At 41.0% G+C, this 23,782-nt stretch overlaps 1 protein-coding gene across 1 annotated transcript; it reads left to right on the forward strand.

The window, feature by feature from the left end:
• The first annotated feature begins 1,118 nt into the window (after positions 1-1,118).
• LOC134227500 (uncharacterized) lies at positions 1,119-1,753 on the forward strand. The gene is made up of 2 exons (XM_062709038.1): positions 1,119-1,179; positions 1,249-1,753. Exons 1-2 carry the CDS (start codon positions 1,135-1,137, stop codon positions 1,729-1,731), a joined length of 528 nt encoding a protein of 175 aa, XP_062565022.1. The 5' UTR covers positions 1,119-1,134; the 3' UTR covers positions 1,732-1,753.
• The last annotated feature ends 22,029 nt before the right edge of the window (positions 1,754-23,782 follow it).

The following is a 23,782-nucleotide window of genomic DNA, read 5'->3' on the forward strand; positions in this document are numbered from 1 at the left end:
CAGAACTGATTAAAACCGATTCTGCACTCATCATTTATAGTATGGATCGATTTCCGAAAACATTTAAAACCAACACAATATCACACCACTTCGAAATTTTTCGACGTGTGGACATTACTTGCGCCTTGAAGAATTGATCACATTGTTTAAACCGCAACAGTGACTATGCCATTTCCAGATGAGAACAAATGTATGACGATTATTTTTGCAAATGTGTAAGCCACTTCAATAGTGCATGATGCAACTCAAATGATGACAATGGTTTACTGTATAACTAAGAATATGTAGAACTTAAACCAAAAAATTGCGAAGTGGGAGGTTACGCAATTCTTAATATTCTTCGCAGACAGAGAGTAAACATTATGCAAGAATGTTTTAGGGGTGTTGATAATTTTCCTTTGAATTAATTTGGTATTCTATGGAATCGGCAAATGGCTAAAAATCAAGCTGGTTTCATCAACTGATTTTTAACGTTATACAAAATAGCGAGACTCGTAATTTTTTGTGACAGTAAGACGAAAGGCAACAAAATTCACAACGCATAGCCATGCAAAAATTTGAACAAGGACCAAGTTTAATTTAAAATTCCAGTTCATAGCGTTGTTATTGACAATTAAAAATGAACACAAAATTATACTAAACTCGATAAGCAGAATGTCTTTCTTTTTCGACAAGTGATTTTAAAAAAAATAACTTATTTGAGAGCAGCCAAATTTATGAAAATCAACAATATTTGTTGTAATTTATTTATAGTGATGTGAAATAAAGTCTGGAAGAGTAACTCAATTTCATGTACTTGTATAATGAAGTATACAAAGTGCAAAACAAGTAAAAACAAAAAGGTGCTTTGATATCGAAAAAGTTGAGTAGGCTTACTTCATTTGCTACTCCATTTGTGTATAATTGAGTCATCCACATTCCGTTCAAATTCAGTTGCATCATCAACTAAATGTTTGCGTAAAACGAATTTCTGAAATGCTTCTTTCAATAGTCATTGACGTATGTACGGCTTCACATCTTGCAACATAAAGTCAGACTATGTAAGGTTAAAATTTGCTATAAATATTGAAATCTTAATTGACTTTCAACAGTTCCACTTGTGATAAGACAGCTGAAGTTACACGGAAGTCCACAATGAAGAATCTGCTGATCATCGGTTTTGGTCTGTGCCTTTTGGGTGTAAGTACTCAACAGCCGCAAGGATATTTCCAGTTTTTAACTAACTTTTATTGTTTTCGTCACTGACAGGTTACCATCGCACATCCGTCGTTGCTTTCGAACCTGGCCAGCACTCTTTCCACTGTGGTCAGCAATCTGCAAAGCCAACTGGCCAACTTGATTAGCTCAGTCCAAACCGCTTTGAGCAATGCTGCCAGTGCCCCGAGCTCCATCGCTTCCGCCTTGTCTGCGGCTCTGTCCAACGCTCAAACAGCCATCCAGAATGCCCAATCGGCCTTGGCCTCCATCGTTGCCAACGGTTTGACGTCTCTGGGTTCCAGCCTGACTTCTGACCTGAGTGCCGCAACCACACAACTATCGGCCGCCATCGGCAATGTGAACACCGTCATCACCAAAATCGTCGCAGCTGGAGCTTCTGTGTCGAGCAATCTGATCACCGAATTGAATTACGCTACCGGAAATCTGACCAGTCTTACTTCGACCGTTGCATCGAAGAGCACCTCGTTGATCGGATCGGTCTTGTCGGGCATCAACGGATTGTTGTTCGGTTGAGCATGTTGCTGAATGAATAAATGACGAAATTGAATGCACCCTACCATATTGTTTACAGTTCGTACCCTTTATTACCTTAAATATTTAGTCCAATACCTAACCCTTCGAAACAATCGTAACAACAACTAACCAACGTAACTCGCAAAATCTTAACCTGAGCTTCAAAAACAACCAAATTTTCAAACATTTCTACAAGAGTTTGCAAAACTTGATTGAAGTTACATGATAATGTGTTGTTATAAAGCTTCATCAACTTACATTTATTGCTAGATATGGACACAAGCTTATCGTAATTTTGAGCAGCAGTTGGAAACAGTTATAAATGATAGCAGTCCGACAAACATTTCACTTCTTCTTCTTCTTTCACTATTTTGACTATTTTTGTGTAAATATAAAGCTGTTCAGAAAATTTGTAAAAGACCGAACTATTCACAAGAAAAAGAAAGAATTTAAATCATCTATAGATGGTTTACTGAACTTAGAGAATAAAGTTTTAAATATTTTGAGGATTTAAATAATTTCTGTAATTTTAAATGAGGCCAGCGGGATAATTGATTTTTCGTGTCGAAATCTCTTCACTCCCGCCACTAAAAAATAGACCGGGACAAAATCCGTGGACCAGGTGACCAGGCTATCTTAACTATTAAAGATATACCCAGTCTTTTAAAAAAAAATCAACCAAAGTTGAGTTGATTTGTCAGCCTTTGGATAACGCAGGAATCTCCGGAATCTTAGTCGTTTTAATGAACTAAAAGGAGGAATGTGGGAGTATTAGGGATTTTTATGATCTAGGAACAAAATTAGAACTGTCTAGTAATATTCTGATAAGTTTAGGCCAGCTCCAGAATCTAGAAAAAAATGGGACATCAGAAAATGTGTAAAACATGGAGACCAACGCAGGGCTGAAAACCTAAATAATAAAGAAAAAATCTGCAAAGTTCTAAGAAGCATTATAATCAAGAAAAGGCTTGAAACGTTCAGTTGGACACTTATATAAAACAATGGACAACGGACAACATTCAGTACCTAGACCAATGAGGAATGTTTTGTTCATCGGAGACTTTACACGACTAAAGCGGAAATCAAACTCTCAACTCATAATACACGTCATATACCTGAGTACAAAATATGTTCAGATGGCAGGCGCCGTGCAGCCATGAGGTCTAGATTGTGCATCATTTCTTATATGTTTGAAAAAAAATAAAGATTTTGAGGATTTTGTTTCTATGAAATTGAGCGATTAGTATCATACTGGATGATGTTGTAGCAAAATCTCATTGACGATTTAATACGCTTTCAAAATATATAATGCATATACTGTCCCGGATATAGCCCCAAAAAAATCTGGTCACTTTAATGCTTGTATCGTGCATTATGAGGAAGACAATCCCCAACATCCTTTTTAGTTTTGTGCTGGTTTTATAGAAGTCTGGTAGAGCGATTTCAAACCAAAAAATGTTACCGTTATTAAATCAATGACATAAGGAAAGTTTAACCCTTTCAGGCTCGAATTTTTCAAAGCGGTATCACACAGTATATTTGATATATTTCATTTATTTCCATGAATAGTAATGGAGATATGACAAATCAAATTGAAAAATAGTTTGTTGAAATCTGCAGGGTCATCCAAACTTTTCTTTGAGTTCGGAGCTCGAATTCTACGGTCACGATGTGTAACCACCCATGGACATCCACACGTCCAGGTGTCGACGTCCATACGCCCACGCCAGCTCACCTTCTCAGTTACCTCAGGATCGGCTTTGGACCGGGGAAAACTGAGTAACCCTATACCTACCTCCTTACTTTCAAGCGAACCAGAGAAGGCCAATCAATTTATTGGAATTATTCTATTGTTTTAAATTTATATAACGCTTGGATGTATGCCTTATAATCCATATTTAAAAGGGGGATTGGGTTAAGTTATTACAATTTTTATTTTGCTGATCGTTAGGGCCCATTGCTGATGGAGACGGATAGAAGATGGAAACATACCTTCCCACCCAAGTAATACCGAAAACATCTTTCCTAGCGAAGACCTTATAAACTTGTTGTATGACGGTTAAAAAAATGATATATAAACATGTTATGCTTAAAAAAAACTGTGCAAAGCTGTTTGCTGAACATACATCTGTTTGATCTTAAAAGATATTTTGAACTAAATTCTTACAACTTACTGATAACATGCCATATTTTGACATTTGTTTGGTTTTTCAAGATGTTTTATTTTACATTCTCACGACATAAAACATGCTGTCAGGATGATTTCACGAACTTACAAATAAAATTTTCATTTTTAGATATTTGTTCACACAGAAGATGTGTAGTTAATATGTATGCAGTATTATGGACTTAATTTCAACATTTTGTCGTAACTCAGCCATGAATATTTTTTATCTACACTGTCGTTTATCGAGAACTCGCCATATTGCTATTTCGCAAACTCAAACATGTGTTTGCATTTGAATTCCTAAATTATATGTTTTTGGTATAGCGTATATATTTCTCCAATCAACCCCGCTTGAATTTGGAAAAAATAAAATGAAAAGTTGCACGAATAAATTTCAAACTCATGCATCGACACAAAATTCAAACTCCATGAATGTGTCTTTATAATTATTTTTTGCAAATGACACATTCCAGCGTAACGCGACACCATGTGGAGCCGACTTTCAGCGAGAAATTAGGTCTGCATTCGAAAATTGGCTTCGGGTGCATATGATTAAACAGGTTTATAATAATCCTCACTAAATTTTCTTTCTGATAGAATATTTACTTTAAGATTTCTTGCTTTAAATATAGTAAATAAAACGCGCTACATTTCGTAATGCGACACCATCGCTGAAATGAACTTTTTTGTCGTTTGCAATACAAGTGCGTTTTTTAGCTCTGGTATATGGTTTGGAATCTCGATTTATTCCAACCACTTCTCGTATACATCAACAGAAATGAGGCTGTGCACTCAAATTGTGGGTAAAAACGGAAATTACAAAGAAATTCGATGGATTGATTTCAACACCACCGCGTTACGCTGGTCGACAAACAGTGTTCTGCAAATGTGTCGCGTTACGCGAACATGTTTCTCGTTGATAGAGTGCATAATTTCAGCAGATTTCGATGGAGCATGTTGTATTCGACAGAGAATATTGTTACATTATCTATCTTTGAATGTTGTTCGAGTTGGTGGCCACGATCTGGTGTTTCGAATTTCAAGATTTTAGGGACTAACCGGCCATCCAAACAAACAACCAAAACCATTCATGTCACATATCCAGTTTTCAAAACGAAATCAATGCACTATGGTCCAGGATTCAGATTTACGCGGAAAGATGCATTTTACGCCAAAACTATATTTTTTAGAAAAAACAGTTGTTCTACAAAATTGTTCGAAATAGTAAGGCCATCATTATGGTTTTACCAAAAAATAGGGTGGCCCATCATATAAAAAAAATTAGAAAATATTTTTTTTATTTCTCAGAATATTGACATGTTATGTTCTACAATGTTGTAGCGTAGCTTATTCCAATCAATTTTGCTAAAAAAACTTTTTCTGTAGCTCTTAAGTTGGCTGATTTAGAGCAATTTTACCTAATTGGATTAGGGTGTACCTCAAAAAAACTGTATTTTTGATCTACTTTTTTTGTTTTACATTTCTCGAAAAAGTCGTCTTCAGGTGACTTTTAGAGCTAAAAAAATGCAACTTTTGATGGGTGAATATGCTCAATATCTTTTTCCGATCAAAAGTTATAATCGTTTTTCTGTCAAAATTACATTTTTTTCATAAGTTGATATCTCCGGTTAGGGCAGACCAAAAAAATATATTAACACAGCATTTGAAAGAGAAATTAATATTCTTTATTATGTCAAAAAATTGGGGATATGTTATTTTTTTATCTCAAGTTTTATCAATTTTACTAAAATCATGTTTTTTCAAATAAATTATTATAACTCGACAACGGAAGAAGATACAGACGATATTCTTATAGCAAAACACGCGTTTTGAAAAGCCCCAAAAGTCTTCAGAAGATAACATTCGTGAGAAATGAAAAATAAAAAATCTACAGCTTAAACACTTTTTATAAATTTTATCATTATCATCGTATTGCAAGATTTACGAGAAAAGATGCATTTTCGGTCTGAAGCATACTTTTAAGAAACAAAATATGTTCTACAAAGTTGTTCTGAATACTTGGGCCTTTATTATAAAGTTACTGAAAAATAGGGTGGGCCATTTTATAAAAATGTGAAATTTTTTTTTTTTTTATTTTACGGAAAATTGACATAAAATATTCTACAAAGTTGTAGCACAGCTTTTTCCCATCAACTTTGCTATATAAACTTTTTATGTAGCTCTCAAGCTCACTTGTTTAGAGTAATTTTACTTACCAGGATTAGGGTGTCCCTCAAAAAAGAATATTTATGATCTGCTCATTTCATTTTTCATTTCTCACGGATGTCACCTTCTGAAAACTTTTGAGGCTTTTTAAAACGCGTGTTTTGCTATAAGAATATCGTCTGTATCTTCTTCCGTTGTCGAGTTATATAAATTTATTTGAAAAAACATGATTTTAGTAAAATTGGTGAAACTTGAGATAAAAAAATAACATATCCTTAATTTTTTGACATAATAAAGAATATTAATTTCTCTTTCAGATGCCGTGTGAATATATTTTTTTGGTCTGCCCTAACCGGAGATATCAACTTATGAAAAAATGTAATTTTGACAGAAAACGATTATAACTTTTGATCGGAAAAAGATATTGAGCGTATTTACCCATCAAAAGTTGCATTTTTTTGAGCTCTAAAAGTCACCTGAAGACGACTTTTTCGAGAAATGTAAAACAAAAAAAGTAGATCAAAAATACAGTTTTTTTGAGGTACACCCTAATCCAATTAGGTAAAATTGCTCTAAATCAGCCAACTTAAGAGCTACAGAAAAAGTTTTTTTAGAAAAAATGATTGGAATAAGCTGCGCTACAACTTTGTAGATTATAGAACCATAATGATGGCCTTACTATTTCGAAAAATTTTGTAGAACAACAGTTTTTTCTAAAAAATATAATTTTGGCGTAAAATGCATCTTTCCGCGTAAATCTGAATCCTGGACCATAGTGCAATGGTAATAGGTTTTCTGATATTTATATTAGTCACACCCAGGTATGATCCGGATCTGTTTTTAAGTACGTGGTCAGATGATCGATCTCCCTAGAAGTGATTTGTTCAAGATGAAAACTTCATGTGTTGCCTTTTTTCTATGTTAACCGTTTTAAAAGGTGATGATGGCCCAAGAAGCTGAGAAATGTTGAAAATGTGTTTTTCTGTTGTTTTTAGTCTTCTTTTCTACTGGAACGTGGTGTGTTTTTAACTTTTTGTTCATACATGTCTGAATACATTGGTGTATGTGATGAACATAACTGGGAAATCAATAAATTTCCAATGTTTAACACAGAAGCCCCCTGTTTGCCTTTTTCAATAGACCCTTATTCTTGCAGTGGTTGCTGAAGTTTGTTTTCCTGATGCTATCCATTATATTTTCAACTGCCGATGACCAACGCCCTAGGCTGTGTAAATCTCAGTGAAATTCCGTAAGCTGAAATATCGGCTAAATTGACGCATGGTTACGGCGCCTCCTTTAAGTGTTGCAATGAATCGCCCACTTTGAGCGTGCTTACAGCGGTACACTAGGAGTTAACTTTCTGAAATCAGTATGGCGAATGGCATCTAAGGGTCGATTTCTCAAAATTAAGCACCTTCATCGAAAAAATATTTGGTAGGCGGTACCAAATAGTTTTTCATGGAAAGCTTCTAATTTTGAGAAAACCCGCGTTAGATGTCTTTCACCATACAAATTTCTAGTGGTTAACTCATGCTGGCTATTTTGCGCATATACTACGGCGCCTGGATGCGACAGCGGGATATTAGTAGAAATTCTCGAACCAAGAATTGGGCCGTGCAGATCTCGGATAAAAAAATAAAAAAAATCTTGCAGATCTACTGATCGTAAGGAAAATAAATTAAAACACTAAAAATCATCAAATCAAAAGAAAAAGCACGAGTCTTTCTGCTCTCCAAAGCCAAAAATATGTATAAGATTCAAGATCAAACTAGTATCGAAAAGCATTTTTGCGGCTCCGTAACGCTTCACGACAAATGAGCTTTTCAAATAAACAATTGAAGCAAAAAAAAATGTCCTACATGGCATCCGCAAAGAGTCTGAAGGTCCGTGAAAGGGTAGAAGAAAGCCGTGTTCGGGAGCAAACTGTTCGCTACGTTTACTCATATGAGTACATGGTGATATCGAGCGCGAAGAGAGAGGTTTAAAAAAGCATCACAATCTATTCGAACAAAAAAAGAGCTCAAATTTCTCGGGAATTATTTATGGATGAGTTCTATGAAACACCCAAAATTTGCAGTTTCCCACCCTTTCGTAACATTTAGTAGGGTTTTGGTCACCGTGAATTTTTATATTTTTGGATCGTTGACTTCGTAACATTGTTTGCATGTGAACTCATTTTTTAGTATGGACAGTTATCAAATGATACACCCCAATTTTGTTTCACATATTCACGTACAAACCCTAATATACTAAAAAGATTTTTTTTCTCTATTTCTGGGCCATTGTGATACTGTATACATACACCGAAAGCCGGTTATCCCTCATTTCAGTAAAACACTGAATTCGCGTAACGCGACACCAAATTTTTGTACCTAGTGTAACTTCGTGAAAAATGCTCCGATTTTGGATATTAAAACATGAAAAGAAAGCTCTTGACGAGTACTAAGAGAATCCGAAGTATTATTTTTCCAATGTGTGTACTTTTTGTGTAGTATCAATTATGCGACTATTTTCGTAACGCGACACCATTTCAATGTTACTGTTTTCAAAGTCCAAAAATTTTAAGAAAACAATTTTTTTTCGAAGCAATACAATTGGCTCACAAAAAGGCCATCATAAACTCTACTATATCATGTATTAACCAATACATTTGAACGCAAATAGGTGCGATGGAGCACATTTCTAAAAATTAGATTAAGAAGTTTTTTTTTCATATTAAAAGTCTACTATTTTGATTGGCTATCAAAATATGTTCCCAAACTAATTTTCAGTGAAACAAATGTTTTTCTTATAATTCAATATATACATTTTCTTGTCCTAAAGATATTGGACCCTAATTTTCAGTTTAAAATTTTGGTACCTTGGCGTAGAAGTGCGTGGAATGTGTCAAATAGGAATTCGTAGTTGATTTTATGCATGCATTTTTTCATTCGATTTTGTTAGTGTTCTATTTGATTAGAATAAAATGTCAACAACTTTTTTTGTACTCGATTTGACAAATCACATCATGTTGAGAAAATGTTATTGAATACTTAATTCGAACTTAACTTAAGTTTTGTGAGTGTATTACGATTACTTTCTTGTGACTGAAAGATGTTGAAAATGTGAACAATTTTTGCGCTGTTTCGGTCGTGTAAAGGTAATAAAACAAGTTTGTATACCAACATCAATCAACCTATATGTTTGAAACATGTATTTTTTACTTTCATACGACAAACCGTGTTACTTGGGCACCACGTGCTCAACGTTGCTGAGAGAGTGTGGCGCTCGCTCCTGGAATTGGCGGGGTTCATCTGGGTCGGGGTTTGGTACTGTGATGAAATAGAAAACATGTTACTGCGATCACTAATGGATGCTGGCGTTGCATGGAGATTCTTTGTTTATTCTTTGTTTATTTGAAAATATTTCAACGAGCCTTTGTGGTCTTATTGAAATCTTACTTCTAATTCCAATGGCATTGAACATAATCTGAAATCTAATCATTGCACATTTATAGTTCACAATACATCATAGAAAATCACATAAAAGTTTTTAAAGCCACATGAGCATCATAACATTATATACTAATACTAAACCATCTTAAAATACAACGATTACAATTCAACATTTTGATCTTTTTGATTACGGTTTTAGGGTCTCCACACAACACGCCGGTTTTCAAAGTCACGATACTTAATACCTGTTGGCCATGTACTAGGCTTCATTGCTAGGGTTTTGAATTTCAAATTCAGAACAATTTTGAATGAAACAAAATCTAATTCTTCGTTTGCTCTCCCTCTCGACACAAGTTTCTTAACATTCAATGGACTCACATTACTATCAAGACCTAAACAATCACATACAAGCCGAGATACAACGTTTTCAGTGGTATGATAATCAATATTCGTTAGGTATAGAGAAAAATTTTGATCTACACATTCTTATGGAGAAGCAATAGGTAAGGCAATATAAGAATTGGTTACTGTAGACTCATTATTCTTTGTCCTGTCAAATAAAATATCGTTTCGAGCGGATATATTATGGGTCAAATGAATCCTCCCGAACGTGCTTTGCGGTGCAATAGTGGCGAGCACTTGAACAATTTCTATTCATTTTCATTTATTTAGTCAACATCTAAACTGAATCAACAATTTGACGCCACAATGCACGGTTCGAGGTCGCATCTCTCCATCCTCGGATACGCCCCACGTTCGCCAAGTTTTTTTTTTTTTTTTTTTTTTAATCTTTATTAGAGTGATTTTTAAGATAATACAAAGTTCATCACTTTGCTCGCCAAGTCGTTTTGCACCTGGTCTGCCCATTTTTCTAGCTGCTCTCCACACCGTATCGTACCTGCCGGATCGGAAGCGAACACCATCTTTGCAGGGTTGCTGTCCGGCATTCTTGCAACCTGTCCAGCCCATTGTACCCTTCCGGCTTTAGCTACCTTCTGGATACTGGGTTCGCCGTAGAGTTGGGGGAGCTCATGGTTCATTCTTCGCCGCCACACACCGTCTTCTTGCACACCGCCAAAGATGATCCTAAGCACCCGTCTCTCGAATACTCCGAGTGCTTGCAAGTCCTCCTCGAGTATTGTACATGTTTCATGTCCGTAGAGGACAACCGGTCTTGTAAGCGTCTTGTACATGACACATTTGGTGCGGTGGCGAATCTTTTTCGACCGCAGTTTCTTCTGGAGCCCGTAGTAGGCCCGACTTCCACAGATGATGTGCCTTCGTATTTCACGACTAACGTTGTTGTCAGCTGTTAGCAAAGATCCAAGGTAGACGAATTCCTCGACCACCTCGAAGGTATCCCCGTCTATCGTAACACTGCTTCCCAGGCGGGCCCTGTCGCGCTCGGTTCCGCCCACAAGCATGTACTTTGTCTTTGACGCATTCATCACCAGTCCAAGTTTTGTTGCTTCACGTTTCAGGCGGGTGTACAGTTCTGCCACCTTTGCAAATGTTCGGCCGACAATGTCCATGTCATCCGCGAAGCAAATAAATTTACTGGATCTGTTGAAAATCGTACCCCGGCTGTTACACCCGGCTCTCCGCATGACACCTTCTAGCGCAATGTTGAACAACAGGCACGAAAGTCCATCACCTTGTCTTAGTCCCCGGCGCGATTCAAACGAACTGGAGTGTTCACCCGAAATCTTCACACAGTTTTGCACACCATCCACCGTTGCTTTGATCAGTCTGGTAAGCTTCCCAGGGAAGCTGTTCTCGTCCATAATTTTCCATAGCTCTACGCGGTCTATACTGTCGTATGCCGCCTTGAAATCAACGAACAGATGGTGCGTTGGGACCTGGTATTCACGGCATTTTTGAAGGATTTGCCGTACAGTAAAGATCTGGTCCGTTGTCGAGCGGCCGTCAACGAAGCCGGCTTGATAACTTCCCACGAACTCGTTCACTAATGGTGACAGACGACGGAAGATGATCTGGGATATCACTTTGTAGGCGGCATTAAGGATGGTGATCGCTCGAAAGTTCTCACACTCCAGTTTGTCGCCTTTCTTGTAGATGGGGCATATAACCCCTTCCTTCCATTCCTCCGGTAGCTGTTCGGTTTCCCAGATTCTGACTATCAGTTTGTGCAGGCAAGTGGCCAGCTTTTCCGGGCCCATCTTGATGAGCTCAGTTCCGATACCATCCTTACCAGCTGCTTTATTGGTCTTTAGCTGTTGGATGGCATCCTTAACTTCCCTCAAGGTGGGGGCTGGTTGGCTTCCATCGTCCGCTGAACTGACGTAGTCATCTCCTCCGCTGTCTTGACTTTCACTGCCTGTACTCTCAGCGCCATTCAGATGTTCCTCGTAGTGCTGCTTCCACCTTTCGATCACCACACGTTCGTCCGTCAAGATGCTCCCATCCTTATCCCGGCACATTTCGGCTCGCGGCACGAAGCCATTGCGGGATGCGTTGAGCTTCTGATAGAACTTGCTTGTATCTTGAGAACGGCACAGATGTTCCATCTCCTCGCACTCCGCTTCTTCCAGGCGGCGTTTCTTCTCCTGAAAAAGGCGGGTCTGCTGTCTCCGCTTCCGTCTATAACGTTCCACGTTCTGCCGGGAAACTTGCTGCAGCACGACCGCCCGCGTTAAAAATGTATGACAGCAATACAATAACTACAATCGTTCATGTATGCGCACAGTTATTCGAAAATAACGCGTACTTTTAAGGAAAAATATTTAAAAAAATCTAAGGGCACCGAATATTTTAGAAGTCGACTTTCGACTGCACTCTAAAAAAACGATTGTGTATCAATAACAACAATAATTTAAGGACTGTCATACATCAGTTAAGTTAAATACACTATAATTCTTAGAGAGTCTGGTAGAAAATCGTGTATGTTTATTTATTTTTTGCTGTGATACATCGGAAATCAGAAAAGGGCATCATGTCTCCCCAATCTCACCTAATAATAGGCGCTTGTCCGGATTAACGCAATGGTTGATGTAATTCATTCTTTGAAAGTAGGCCCTTGCCCGGATGAAGGCCATGGTGGATGTGATCCCTTCTTTAAAAATAGGCGTTTGCCAGGGTTAAAGCAATGGTGGATATGATCCCTTCTTCAAAAAAGGCGCTTGTCCGGATAAGGGCAATGGTGGATGTAATTCATTCTTTAAAAGAAGGCGCTTGCGCTTGTAATTGTGGGTGTGGTTCCATCTTTAAAAGTAGGCGTTTGCCACAAATGAAGCAATGCATTGCAATGGTGGATGTGATTTCTCTTGAAAAGTAGGTGCTTGCCTGGCAATGGTGGATGTGGATATGATTCTTTCTTTAGAAATAGACATTTTGCCTAGACTTGTAGATATATTTTTTCCAATGAAAGCAAATGACGTCTAATATGACGTAAAATGAATTATCCAATTGTAGATATGATTTAATTTTTGAAATGAAGTCTGCGTCTACTTTTTTTTATTATGTTTTTTATTAAAGTTATTTTTAAGTAGGACAAAGTTCATAACTAAAGTCTGCGTCTAGAATGAGGTGAAGAAATATGATAACCATTCGTAAACAGTTTCTTTAGTATTAGACAAATATGATGTTTTTGGTAACTAGTATCCATCTTTCTGAAAATTGTTCAATATGTTAAATAATCCCTTTTATTAAAATTAATTATACCGCAAACCCATTCATTAGTAAACAATGCCAAATCCCCGTTATGCAAAATTACTTTCTTTATATAATTTTTTTTATATTTGTATAAGCCTATGATTTGAATCTGCTAGATAAGTTCGATCTAATATTCTTGTTATCACCCTAATGCTGTGAATTTATACTACTTCTATACATATGTAACTTGCCATGTTATATACTTCTCTCTATAAGCCAATGTATTGCCTGAAATACGAGAGAAGAGATAATGTTCCTATCTGACCACTATCCATATACATTAAGATAGCCGATGAGTCCGTTGATCATCTCGTTAAGAGACAGTACATTCCAACTCGTCGATCTATACGATTGAGAATAAACGATCGTGCGCGACAAATTCCACCCTAAATTCGAATCGTCTCTAACAATTCCGAAAGCAAGTGCTTATCCGCGACTTTAAATCCGAAAAGTGGGAAAGCAATATTCGGTTCGAAGTGTAAGACACACAAGGAGTGGAAATGTGCTACTAAACTCCGTTCTGGTTAAAGAACAAAGAAAGTAGTGTTTTCCGAGAAGTTCACACTCATTTAGTCAACTGATTGCCGTTTATTGCGGTGAAGAAAAACATTCGGTCCAGCGAACAACCCTGTGGGCGTCGTCATTGGTCCTTCGATCCAGATCGAAGGATACCCCGGTCAGAAGGAATAAAGTGAGTGTGTGTGAACCAAATTCCGGGTCCGAGTGACCACTGAAAGTCGGCACAGAGGCCGTGAAAGTACGCCATAGTAGAGTGACTACAAAGTGTGGATATCTGAAGCGCGCCAGATTCCAATTGTGCGATCAGTGAATAGTCACCGTGCCATTTGTATCTAGGCATTGTACGGTCCCCGTGGGGAAGAATAGTGTGAAAATCGACACTGAAGCAGCTTTGTAGCTGAGCGTGGCTTGGGTATAGGCAGTAGAAACAAAGTGTGCTGTTTTTAGCCTGGTCGAATTCAGTGAAAAAGTGCTTAAGCGTCCGAGGTTTGAGTTTGCACGGTACCAGTGACTCTTCAAACGATAGTGTTTGCACCAATCCGCGTAATCGCGACGTATTCCGCGCAATTCGTCCGCGTCGGGAAGGAGCAAAATCGTACCGTCCGCGACGGGAAGAAGAAAATCGATTTCGTTCGCGAACATTTCATCCTAGATCGGTGCAAAAATGCCGGGCAAGCGTGAAAAAAAAGTTAACCAACTTTAACGTAGTGAGGAAAGGGCTGATAGCCCATTGTACTGAAGTAGAACATTTTGTGAAAAACTACGATGAAAATCGTGATAATTGTCAGATTTCGGTTAGACTTCAAGTACTGGACAGAGTGTTCCGAAACTTCCTCAAGGTGCAAGCGGAAATCGAAAATGCGATGATGCGGAGAATTTGGACACGCATCTAGCGGAGCGAAGTTGGGTTTGAGGCCAGATATTGTGTAGCTGAAGGTTTTCTGTTGCCCAAACGAGCAGAGGATCACAACCAAAGTGTTCTAAATACAACAGCAGCTGTTCCATCTACGACTGCCACAAATTGATCTTTCCAAGTTCCTTGAGGATTTCTTAAAGTGGCTATCCTTTTGGGACATCTTCACGTCAATGGTGCACTCGAACGCCGACATTCCAACTGTAGCCAAATTGCAGTACCTGTTCCAGTCCCTCGAAGGAGAGGCACGTAAACCGTTCGAGACCGTAGACATCGAAGCCGATAATTACGGTGCCGTCTGGGAGGCTCTACTCAAAAGGTATGACAATCGTCGTTTTCTCAAGAAACAGCTTTTCCGTAGCATCTATGACCTACCGGCGGTCAAAAAAGAATCCGCCAACGATCTGTATGAGTTGGTGGATGAGTTTCAGCGCCATGTGAAGGCCCTCGCCAAGCTAAATCAACCCATGGATCACTGGTACACCCCCTTGGTGAATATCCTCTCCCACAACCTCGATCCAGCTTCTCTCCGCGCGTGGTAGCAGACTATCCAGGAAGATGACGACAAATACAACGATTTTTCTCAGTTTTTGTACCAGCGTGTGCGCATTCTGAAGTCCGTAGCATCTGACATGTCCCATCGTTCCCAACCCAGCCAAGCAAAGGTGGCCGGCAATATTTTGCCTCCAAAAAAGCAGCTTTCGTCCAAGTTCGCCGCCAGTGTGGTATCATCCGATAGTAAATCAAACGTTCCATCATGTTTCGCTTGCTCCGAACGGCACTTTCTATTCCAGTGCCAAACATTCGCCAAGATGCCCGTCAGCCAAAGAAGAGAGCTGATATCCCAAAGGAAGCTTTGCTGGAATTGTTTCCGAACCGGTCACCATGCTAGAAGCTGCTCGTCTAAGTTTTCCTGTCGAACGTGTCGCGATCGCCACCATACGTTGCTGCATGATCCCATCCAGACTGTTAAGTCTTCTGCTGCTCCTGCCGTGATGTCGAAACACCATGACGTGATGGCCAATTCTGCCCTCCTCCCAACAAGTTAGCATGTCGGTTCAATCCCAAGCCAGCACGGTTCTCCTACAGACGGTCGCGCTCAAAGTTGTCGACGATCACGGGAAGTCTTTCGAAGCAAGAGCTCTGTTGGATTCCGGTTCAATGTCGAACTTCATGTCATCAGAGCTTGCCAATCTCCTTGCCATCTCTCAATCCAAAGTCGATGTATCCGTTGAAGGAATTGGCCAATCCCATCGCAAGTTGCATCGTGCCATCGCCGCCACAGTCTGTTCCAGAGTAGGAACTTTCTCCACGAAACTTCATTTCTTCGTCATCGACCACCCACCGCCAATTTGCCTACTATCGAAGTCAAGCTTTCCTCCTGCAAACTTCCCAAAGTCGAATTAGCCGATCCGTTATTCTATGCCCCGAACAAAATCGACCTCGTCATTGGCGGCGAAGTATATTGGGATCTCCACACGGGCAAGAAAGTTTCCCTGGGTCCTGGCTTGCCCTACCTCATCGAAACCCATTTCGGTTGGACCTTATGTGGCTCGACATCACCAGAATCTGTCGGGCCAGTAGCGTGTCAGCTATCCAGTTCTGACGCCCAACTGGATGCCACTCTCCAAAGGTTTTGGGAGATCGAGACGATTCCCAAACAATCCGTACACTCCGCTTCCGAAAAGATTTGTGAAGCATTCTACGCTACAACCACGTCCAGAGATCCAAGTGGGCGATACATCGTTCGCCTACCTAGAACCGAAAATCCCCAAATCGAATTGGGAGAGTCAGAGTCGATCGCAGAGCGTCGATTCCTCGCTTTAGAACGCCGTCTAGAGCGAGACCCCAACGTCAAGTTTGCCTACCATCAGTTTATGGATGATTACGAACGTCTTGGGCACATGAGACGGCTCGATGAACCGGTTGACAATACCAAGCTGCACTGTTACCTTCCCCATCATCCGGTATTTAAGCTCTCAAGTACCACCACGAAGACTAGGGTAGTGTTTGATGCTTCGTGTCAAACAACATCAGGCAGCACACTCAATGACATTCTCCTTGTCGGACCGGTCGTTCAAGACGATCTCTTGTCACTCGTTATTCGATTCTGCTTCCACCGCATCGCCCTAAATGGGGACATCGAAAAGATGTACCGGCAAGTACTCCTTCACGAAGAAGACCAACCGCTGCAGCGCATCAAATGGCGTAGTAATTCATCCGACCCGATAAGCACATACCAGCTTACAGACCGTAACCTACGGTACAGCCTCTGCCCCCTATCTCGCCACGAAAACTCTCCAGCAATTGTCACTTGATTCCGGCAACCAATTTCCATCCGCCGCTGATCCTGTTGCTAATGATTTTTACGTCGATGACTTTCTTTCCGGAGCCGACGATGTCGTAGCCGCTATCCAAACACGACGTGAAGTATCAGCAATGCTCGAATCTGCCGGATTCTCGATGAAAAAGTGGGCTTCCAACTCAATCGAAGTTCTTGAAGATATTCCTCCAGAAGACCGTTCTATCCAGCCATGGCATGACCTCCAAGATCCGCAGTTTGTTAGCACGCTTGGGCTTATTTGGGAACCGGGAACAGACATTTTCTGGTTCAAGGTTCAGCTACTTTTGCCAGTCCCCATTCACACCAAGCGAAGAATCATGGGCTATGTAGCTCAAATATTTGACCCACTAATGCTAGTATGAACCACTGTTGCAAAAGTGAAGCTGATGTTCAAGCAATGTTTATGTGCGTCGAAGACACCGAACAACGAACGGTATGAATGGGACCAACCTTTGCCCCTAGAGCTGTAGCAATAATGGAAAGAGTTCCACCCAACTATCGATCTTCTTCGCGAAGTTCGAGTACCCAGATTCACATTTGTCATAGACGCTGTAAGCATTGAGCTTCACTTTTTCGCCGATGCCTCTAATAAAGCCTACGACGCTATGTGCTATGTCCACGTCCAATCCACCAGTGAGGTGAGTCTAAATCGATACTTTTGCCTCTCGCTGATCGTTATAATATAGTCAAACTGGAACTGTGTGCTGCTCATCTTTCGACGCAGCTGTACAGAAAGGGTGCCTCATCTCTCAAGACCGTTCCACCGGCCTTTTTCTGGTCCGACTCTACCACAGTGATCCAGTGGCGCCGTACATCTCCAGGACGTTGGAAAACGTTCGTAGCAAATCGCGTAAGCCAAATTCAAGCAACGACTACTATTAATTGAAAGGTGGAATCACGTAGCAGTAGCGGGTTCTGATAACCCCGCGGACGACATTTCCAGGGGACTGGATCCAGCCAATCTTCTCAACAAAACGCGGTGGAGGAATGGCCCGTCGTGGCTGAAGCTATCTCCAGATCAATGACCTGCCGGAACAATTTATGCAGCTGAATCATCGGAAGTCACCCACGAAACCCGTAAAATTCCATCGTTGCCATGACCTCCGTTCAAGTATCGTTCAACGATGAACTGTTCTCCAGGAACTCAAGTTTTTCGGCACTCCGCCGTACTGTTGCATGGTCGCTGCGCTATCTCCAAGCCCTGCGTGACCGTGCAATCGCTCGTCGCTGTTCTCCTGAAAAATAAACAAACCAGCACTGTCTAGATCTACTACTACACCAATCAACTCTGAAGAACTCCCAACCGCCAATCGAATGCTGTGTCGCTTGGCGCAGCGCGAAAGCTTTCCTGAAGAGCACAGCGATCTGTCCGCTGGTATGCTTGTTTCAAATCTAGTCCGTTGAAGTGGTTGAAGGCCTACATAGATGAGTTCGAGCTGATCCGCGTCGGTGGATGAATCCATAGTGCCGATTTATCGGAACAAACAAAACACCCTATTGTCCTTTGTGCCAAACATCCGCTGGCACGTCTCCTTGCTGTTCAGTACCATAAAACGCTACTCCACACTGGCCCACAATTAGTCTACGTCAAAAATTCTGGATACTGGGCGCAAGAAATCTCGCCAGAGGCGTCTACCATCAGTGCATTACTTGCTTTCGCAGCAAATCAAATTTGATCCAGCAAACCGTCGCCGATCTTCCAGTTTCGCGCGTTACCCAACGCGACCTTTCTCTGTCTGTGGCGTAGATTATTGTGGACCCTTTTACGTCAAGTCACCGATTCGTAAACGTGGTCCAACGAAGGTATATATCGCTATTTTTATCTGCTTTTCCACGCGAGCCATCCACATAGAGCTCGTGAGCGACCTAACAACGGCGGCATTCCTTTCGGCGCTGCGCCGTCTGGTAGCTCGGAGAGGAATATTTGTGAACTCCATTCCGATAATGCGACTACATTCAAGGGAGCATCTCATGCTCTACACCAGGTGTACAGAATGCTGAAGCCGGACAACGAAGACCGAAACAAAATTTTCTCCTGGTGTGCCAACAACGAAATCCGCTGGAAGTTCATCCCTCCAAGAGCTCTCCATCACGGAGATCTCTGGGAAGCTGCGGTGAAATCCACATAGACCCACCCCCTGCAGGAAAACGGCAACACCAGTTTGTCGTACGAAGATCTGTCACCCTTTTGGAACAGGTGGAAATGTCCCTTAATTCCCGTCCGATGACACCTGGACATTTCATAGTGGGCTCCAATCTCCAAGCTGTTCCTGAATTTAGTTCAAGCAACGTTCCTGAAAACCGAATCCACCATTACGAACAAACCCAGCGCCATCCGCAACGAATATGGTCACGATGGTACCCGGAATACCTGCAGCAGTTGCAGTCCAGGGCTATGCAAGGCTGCCAAACCTCAAAACGCGTGAAACCTGGACAACTCGTCGTGGTCAAAGATGACTGCCTTCCGCCTGCCCAGTGGCCCCTCGGAAGAATAGTTAAGGTCCACCCAGGGAAGGACGGCATCGTCAGAGTGGTCACGTTGAAGACTCTTCTTCTTCATTGGCATTACATCCCCCACTGGGACATTGCCGCCTCGCAGCTTAGTGTTCAATTAGCACTTCCACAGTTATTAACTGCGAGGTTTCTTAGCCAAGTTACCATTTCTGCATTCGTATATCATGAGGCTAACACGATGATACTTTTATGCCCAAGGAAGTCGAGACAATTTTCAATCCGAAAATTGTCTAGACCGGCACCGGGAATCGAACCCAGCCACCCTCAGCATGGTCTTGCTTTGTAGCCGCGCATCTTACCGCACGGCTAAGGAGGGCCCCTGAAGACTGCTTCCTCAGAAAACGTCGTGCGGCCTGTCGCGCGGATTGCCCTGCTGCCAATACCAACCGAAACTCATCAGCCATCCGGTGCATCCGAAAACCAACAGTAGAGCAGTGCTAAACTAGCTCGAGGCGCATATCATTTTAAACCAGGTAATTATCGTTCCATTATTTTAAATCCACCCGAATGATCTACCTGGTCTTTTTTTTGTTTTCGGACGACAACACCGAGGCCACGGCTCCACATCACGACTGCTATGTACATCATCCAGTCTTCGATCACATCGACTCATCGCCGAACTCGATCATTGTCAACAGAGAAGCGATGAGAGTCTCTCAGCTTCATGCAGCCAGATACAGAAGTGTTAGTGTTTAAGATGATTTGAAATAAGCTATTTCAAAAGGTGGCCGGAATGTATAAGCCTATGATTTGAATCTGCTAGATAAGTTCGATCTAATATTCTTGTTATCACCCTAATGCTGTGAATTTATACTACTTCTATACATATGTAACTTGCCATGTTATATACTTCTCTCTATAAGCCAAATGTATTGCCTGAAATACGAGAGAAGAGATAATGTTCCTATCTGACCACTATCCATATACATTAAGATAGCCGATGAGTCCGTTGATCATCTCGTTAAGAGACAGTACATTCCAACCTCGTCGATCTATACGATTGAGAATAAACGATCGTGCGCGACAAATTCCACCCTAAATTCGAATCGTCTCTAACAATTCCGAAAGCAAGTGCTTATCCGCGACTTTAAATCCGAAAAGTGGGAAAGCAATATTCGGTTCGAAGTGTAAGACACACAAGGAGTGGAAATGTGCTACTAAACTCCGTTCTGGTTAAAGAACAAAGAAAGTAGTGTTTTCCGAGAAGTTCACACTCATTTAGTCAACTGATTGCCGTTTATTGCGGTGAAGAAAAACCTTCGGTCCAGCGAACAACCCTGTGGGCGTCGTCAATATTCTTTAACCACCAATAATAATCGGAATTTCCAGTTTTACTATTTCTGGGGAATGGTACATTCTGGCAAATAACATTTTGGCAAGTGGTCTATTCTGGGGAATGGCTTTCTGGCATATAGTCCATTCTGGCAGACGGGTTTCTGGCAAAAATCATTCTGGTAAATTGATTCTGGCAAATGTCATACAATCATCCAAACGGTCACCCAAACTATCGTTGAGTTCATCTCGTTACGCTGGGATATGGATACTCTGAAGTAGTACGAAGCGGTGTTAATCCAGTCATATCGCCAGGCTCGGTACAACACTGAAGCTGACAATATGACGTCCCTGACCCCGAATCCCAAGGTATCAGGTGAGCCGTGCCAAGGGGATGAATGGCTTGGGTGGTGAAACAATTATCCAGGCAAGTTAGACAATTATCCAGGCACGGAGCCTGGGTAGATGCTGGCTAGACACTTTTTCGTGGTGCATTACGGAGTAAGATTTACCACACTGTGCTCTAGTTCTTACTATTCTTGTTAATACTTACGAGTGATGGTCGGAAGAGTATGGAACGACTATAATTTGCTTCTAGATGACCCATCTTTTCCTATTTTTGGATGGTGTCAATGGAGTAAATTATAAAAACTTATAATTTAAAATAAAAACTCAATCTTAGGCTGATTTCGAAGCCGACGTCTTCAATCTTCAAGCTCCAGAGTAGGGCAGTTCACATTTCAAAATTTTTCGAAAATTACAACTCCCATATGTCTATTAGCATCATTTTGATAATATAGGAGCCTTGGCAAAATTTCAGGCAATTTAGGGGTGGCGCGAAGTCAGTTTATGTTTATATGGAAATTTGTATGGGAAAAACTTAAAATTTATTGAAATCGCCCTACAATTCTTAAATTGTGATGAATTAAAATAAACATCCCCAACCTCCATTTTTGGAATCTATTCGAGCTCAACCAGTGGGTAACTTATTATTTTGATTTATATTTCCACTGCTACGTTGAGGCTAATTACACCATTTTAGCCATTTATCCCATATTCACACTGTCAATAGAACCGTTCAATCCACTCATAACTAATGTGTTATCCGGAGGTCTCACTTATATAGATTCCAAAAAGGGAGGTTGGGGATGTTTATTAGAATTCATCACGATTTGACACTTGTAGGGAGACTTGAATAAATTTTAAGTTTCTCCCATACAAATTTCCATATAAACATAAATTGACTTCGCGCCACCCCTAAATGGCCTCCGAATTGCCTGAAATTTTGTCAGGGCTCCTATATTATCAAAATGATGCTAATAGACATATGGGAGTTGGAATTTTCAAACATTTTTGAAATTTGAACTGCCCTACTCCAGAGCGCTGATTAATTAGGAAAGAAGCGGATACGAATTTGGTGGATCTGCTGAACCCTCTGACTGATTAGAGCTCTGTGTAAAGGTGAGATTCAGCAATGCCAGAACGCAATGATCTCTGTACAACACAAATTCGGAACTCATAAGAAGAAGCAAAAATATGTTAGAACTTCAGTACCGATGCATGGCCAAAATCAATATTATCCCACTTATTGTTGAGCCGAAACTGATTAAGGGACGCTCCTTTGAGAGTTGGTATAAGCCATTTCTCGAAGGGTATAAATTGCGGTATCTTAACATAAAGAGGCCTTACATTAAGCTTGAGAAAATATCTGAATAAAAAACGACTACTTCATTTCTTCTCAATAGATGACACGGGTATACTACAAAAGTTCAATGAAAAGGACGCAGTGGTTCATCCCGAACAAAAAAGAAAAAAAATCGTTGAGTTCGGGACTAGAAGTTTTCTGTTGCTAACAAGCTTTTCTGGAGCTCAAATTTGGATATGTATTCATCCATATCCATAACATTTTTCAGAAGATCAACAGACAATGTTAGATGGTTTTGGGATATCCTTGGTGATCCAAACTTTTTTTTTATTCGTATATTTTTTTGGTAGGCACTCTGTGTTCTTGGGCTGCGAAATGGTGAGTTGACATCCGGGAAGGGGCGCCTAACATAGCTCTGGTCCTCACAAGTTCCAATACTCACGCTTCCACGGGTCTTCCGATGACAATTGACCGCCAGCTAAGGGTTGCGTACTTAGCTGGTAGTGCAGCCTGGGCACTGTTGTCCTTCTGACATCAGCTAGAGTGAGAGGGTGCGTACTGTGGGGTCTGCCTAGGATGTGGTGGGGTTCGACAGTGGGCTCTGTTGAACTTCTATAAAAAGCTGCATGTGTCCCCAAGCAGGCCCTATCAAAGCGACCGTGTGCCGCTCAAAGCGCACTAGCCTAGTCCTGGTGTTGGGTGGGACTTTAAACAAATTTGACCCGACTGGCCGAGCGTCTGTTCACCAAGGAGGTGCGGCTCCAACAGCGTCTGTTCTGGCATTCAGCGGCTGAGTATGAAATGCTATTCCCCGGAAGCTATACCTAAGATGGCAGCCCCATCCCGGTGGATAGGGAACCTTGGGCCAACAACCTACTGTTCCCGAAACATCAATTTGTTCGAGAATCCGATAATGAAAGAATACGGACTGATTTTACGGCGACGACTCTTAGCGCGAAACAACGGACACGAATAGGAACATGGAACGTTTTAACCCTAGCCCAGCAGGGTAAATTGGCACAACTTGCCAATGAGGCACGCCGCATGAAGCTTGAGATCCTGGGACTGAGTGAAGTCCGTTGGCCAAACTTTGGAGAACACAGAACGCCGTCGGGACAAGTTCTGCTATACTCTGGTTTACGAGGTGAACACGCTCCCCGGCATCGCGGAGTTGGCTTCCTACTAAGCGCTCAGGCACACTCTGCGCTTATGAAGTGGGAACCTATAAGTGAAAGGATAATCGTTGCCAGATTTAGAACACGGGTCCGAAACCTTACTATAATCCTATGTTATGCGCCAACCGATGCTGCCGATCTGCAAGACAAAGAGAACTTCTACAGTCAACTCAATGCCGTCGTAGATAGAATTCCGAAGGGTGATATCAAGATCTGTTTGGGCGACTTCA

This window comes from Armigeres subalbatus, chromosome 3 (assembly GCF_024139115.2).
Source record: "Armigeres subalbatus isolate Guangzhou_Male chromosome 3, GZ_Asu_2, whole genome shotgun sequence".
Classification (NCBI taxonomy): domain Eukaryota; kingdom Metazoa; phylum Arthropoda; class Insecta; order Diptera; family Culicidae; genus Armigeres; species Armigeres subalbatus.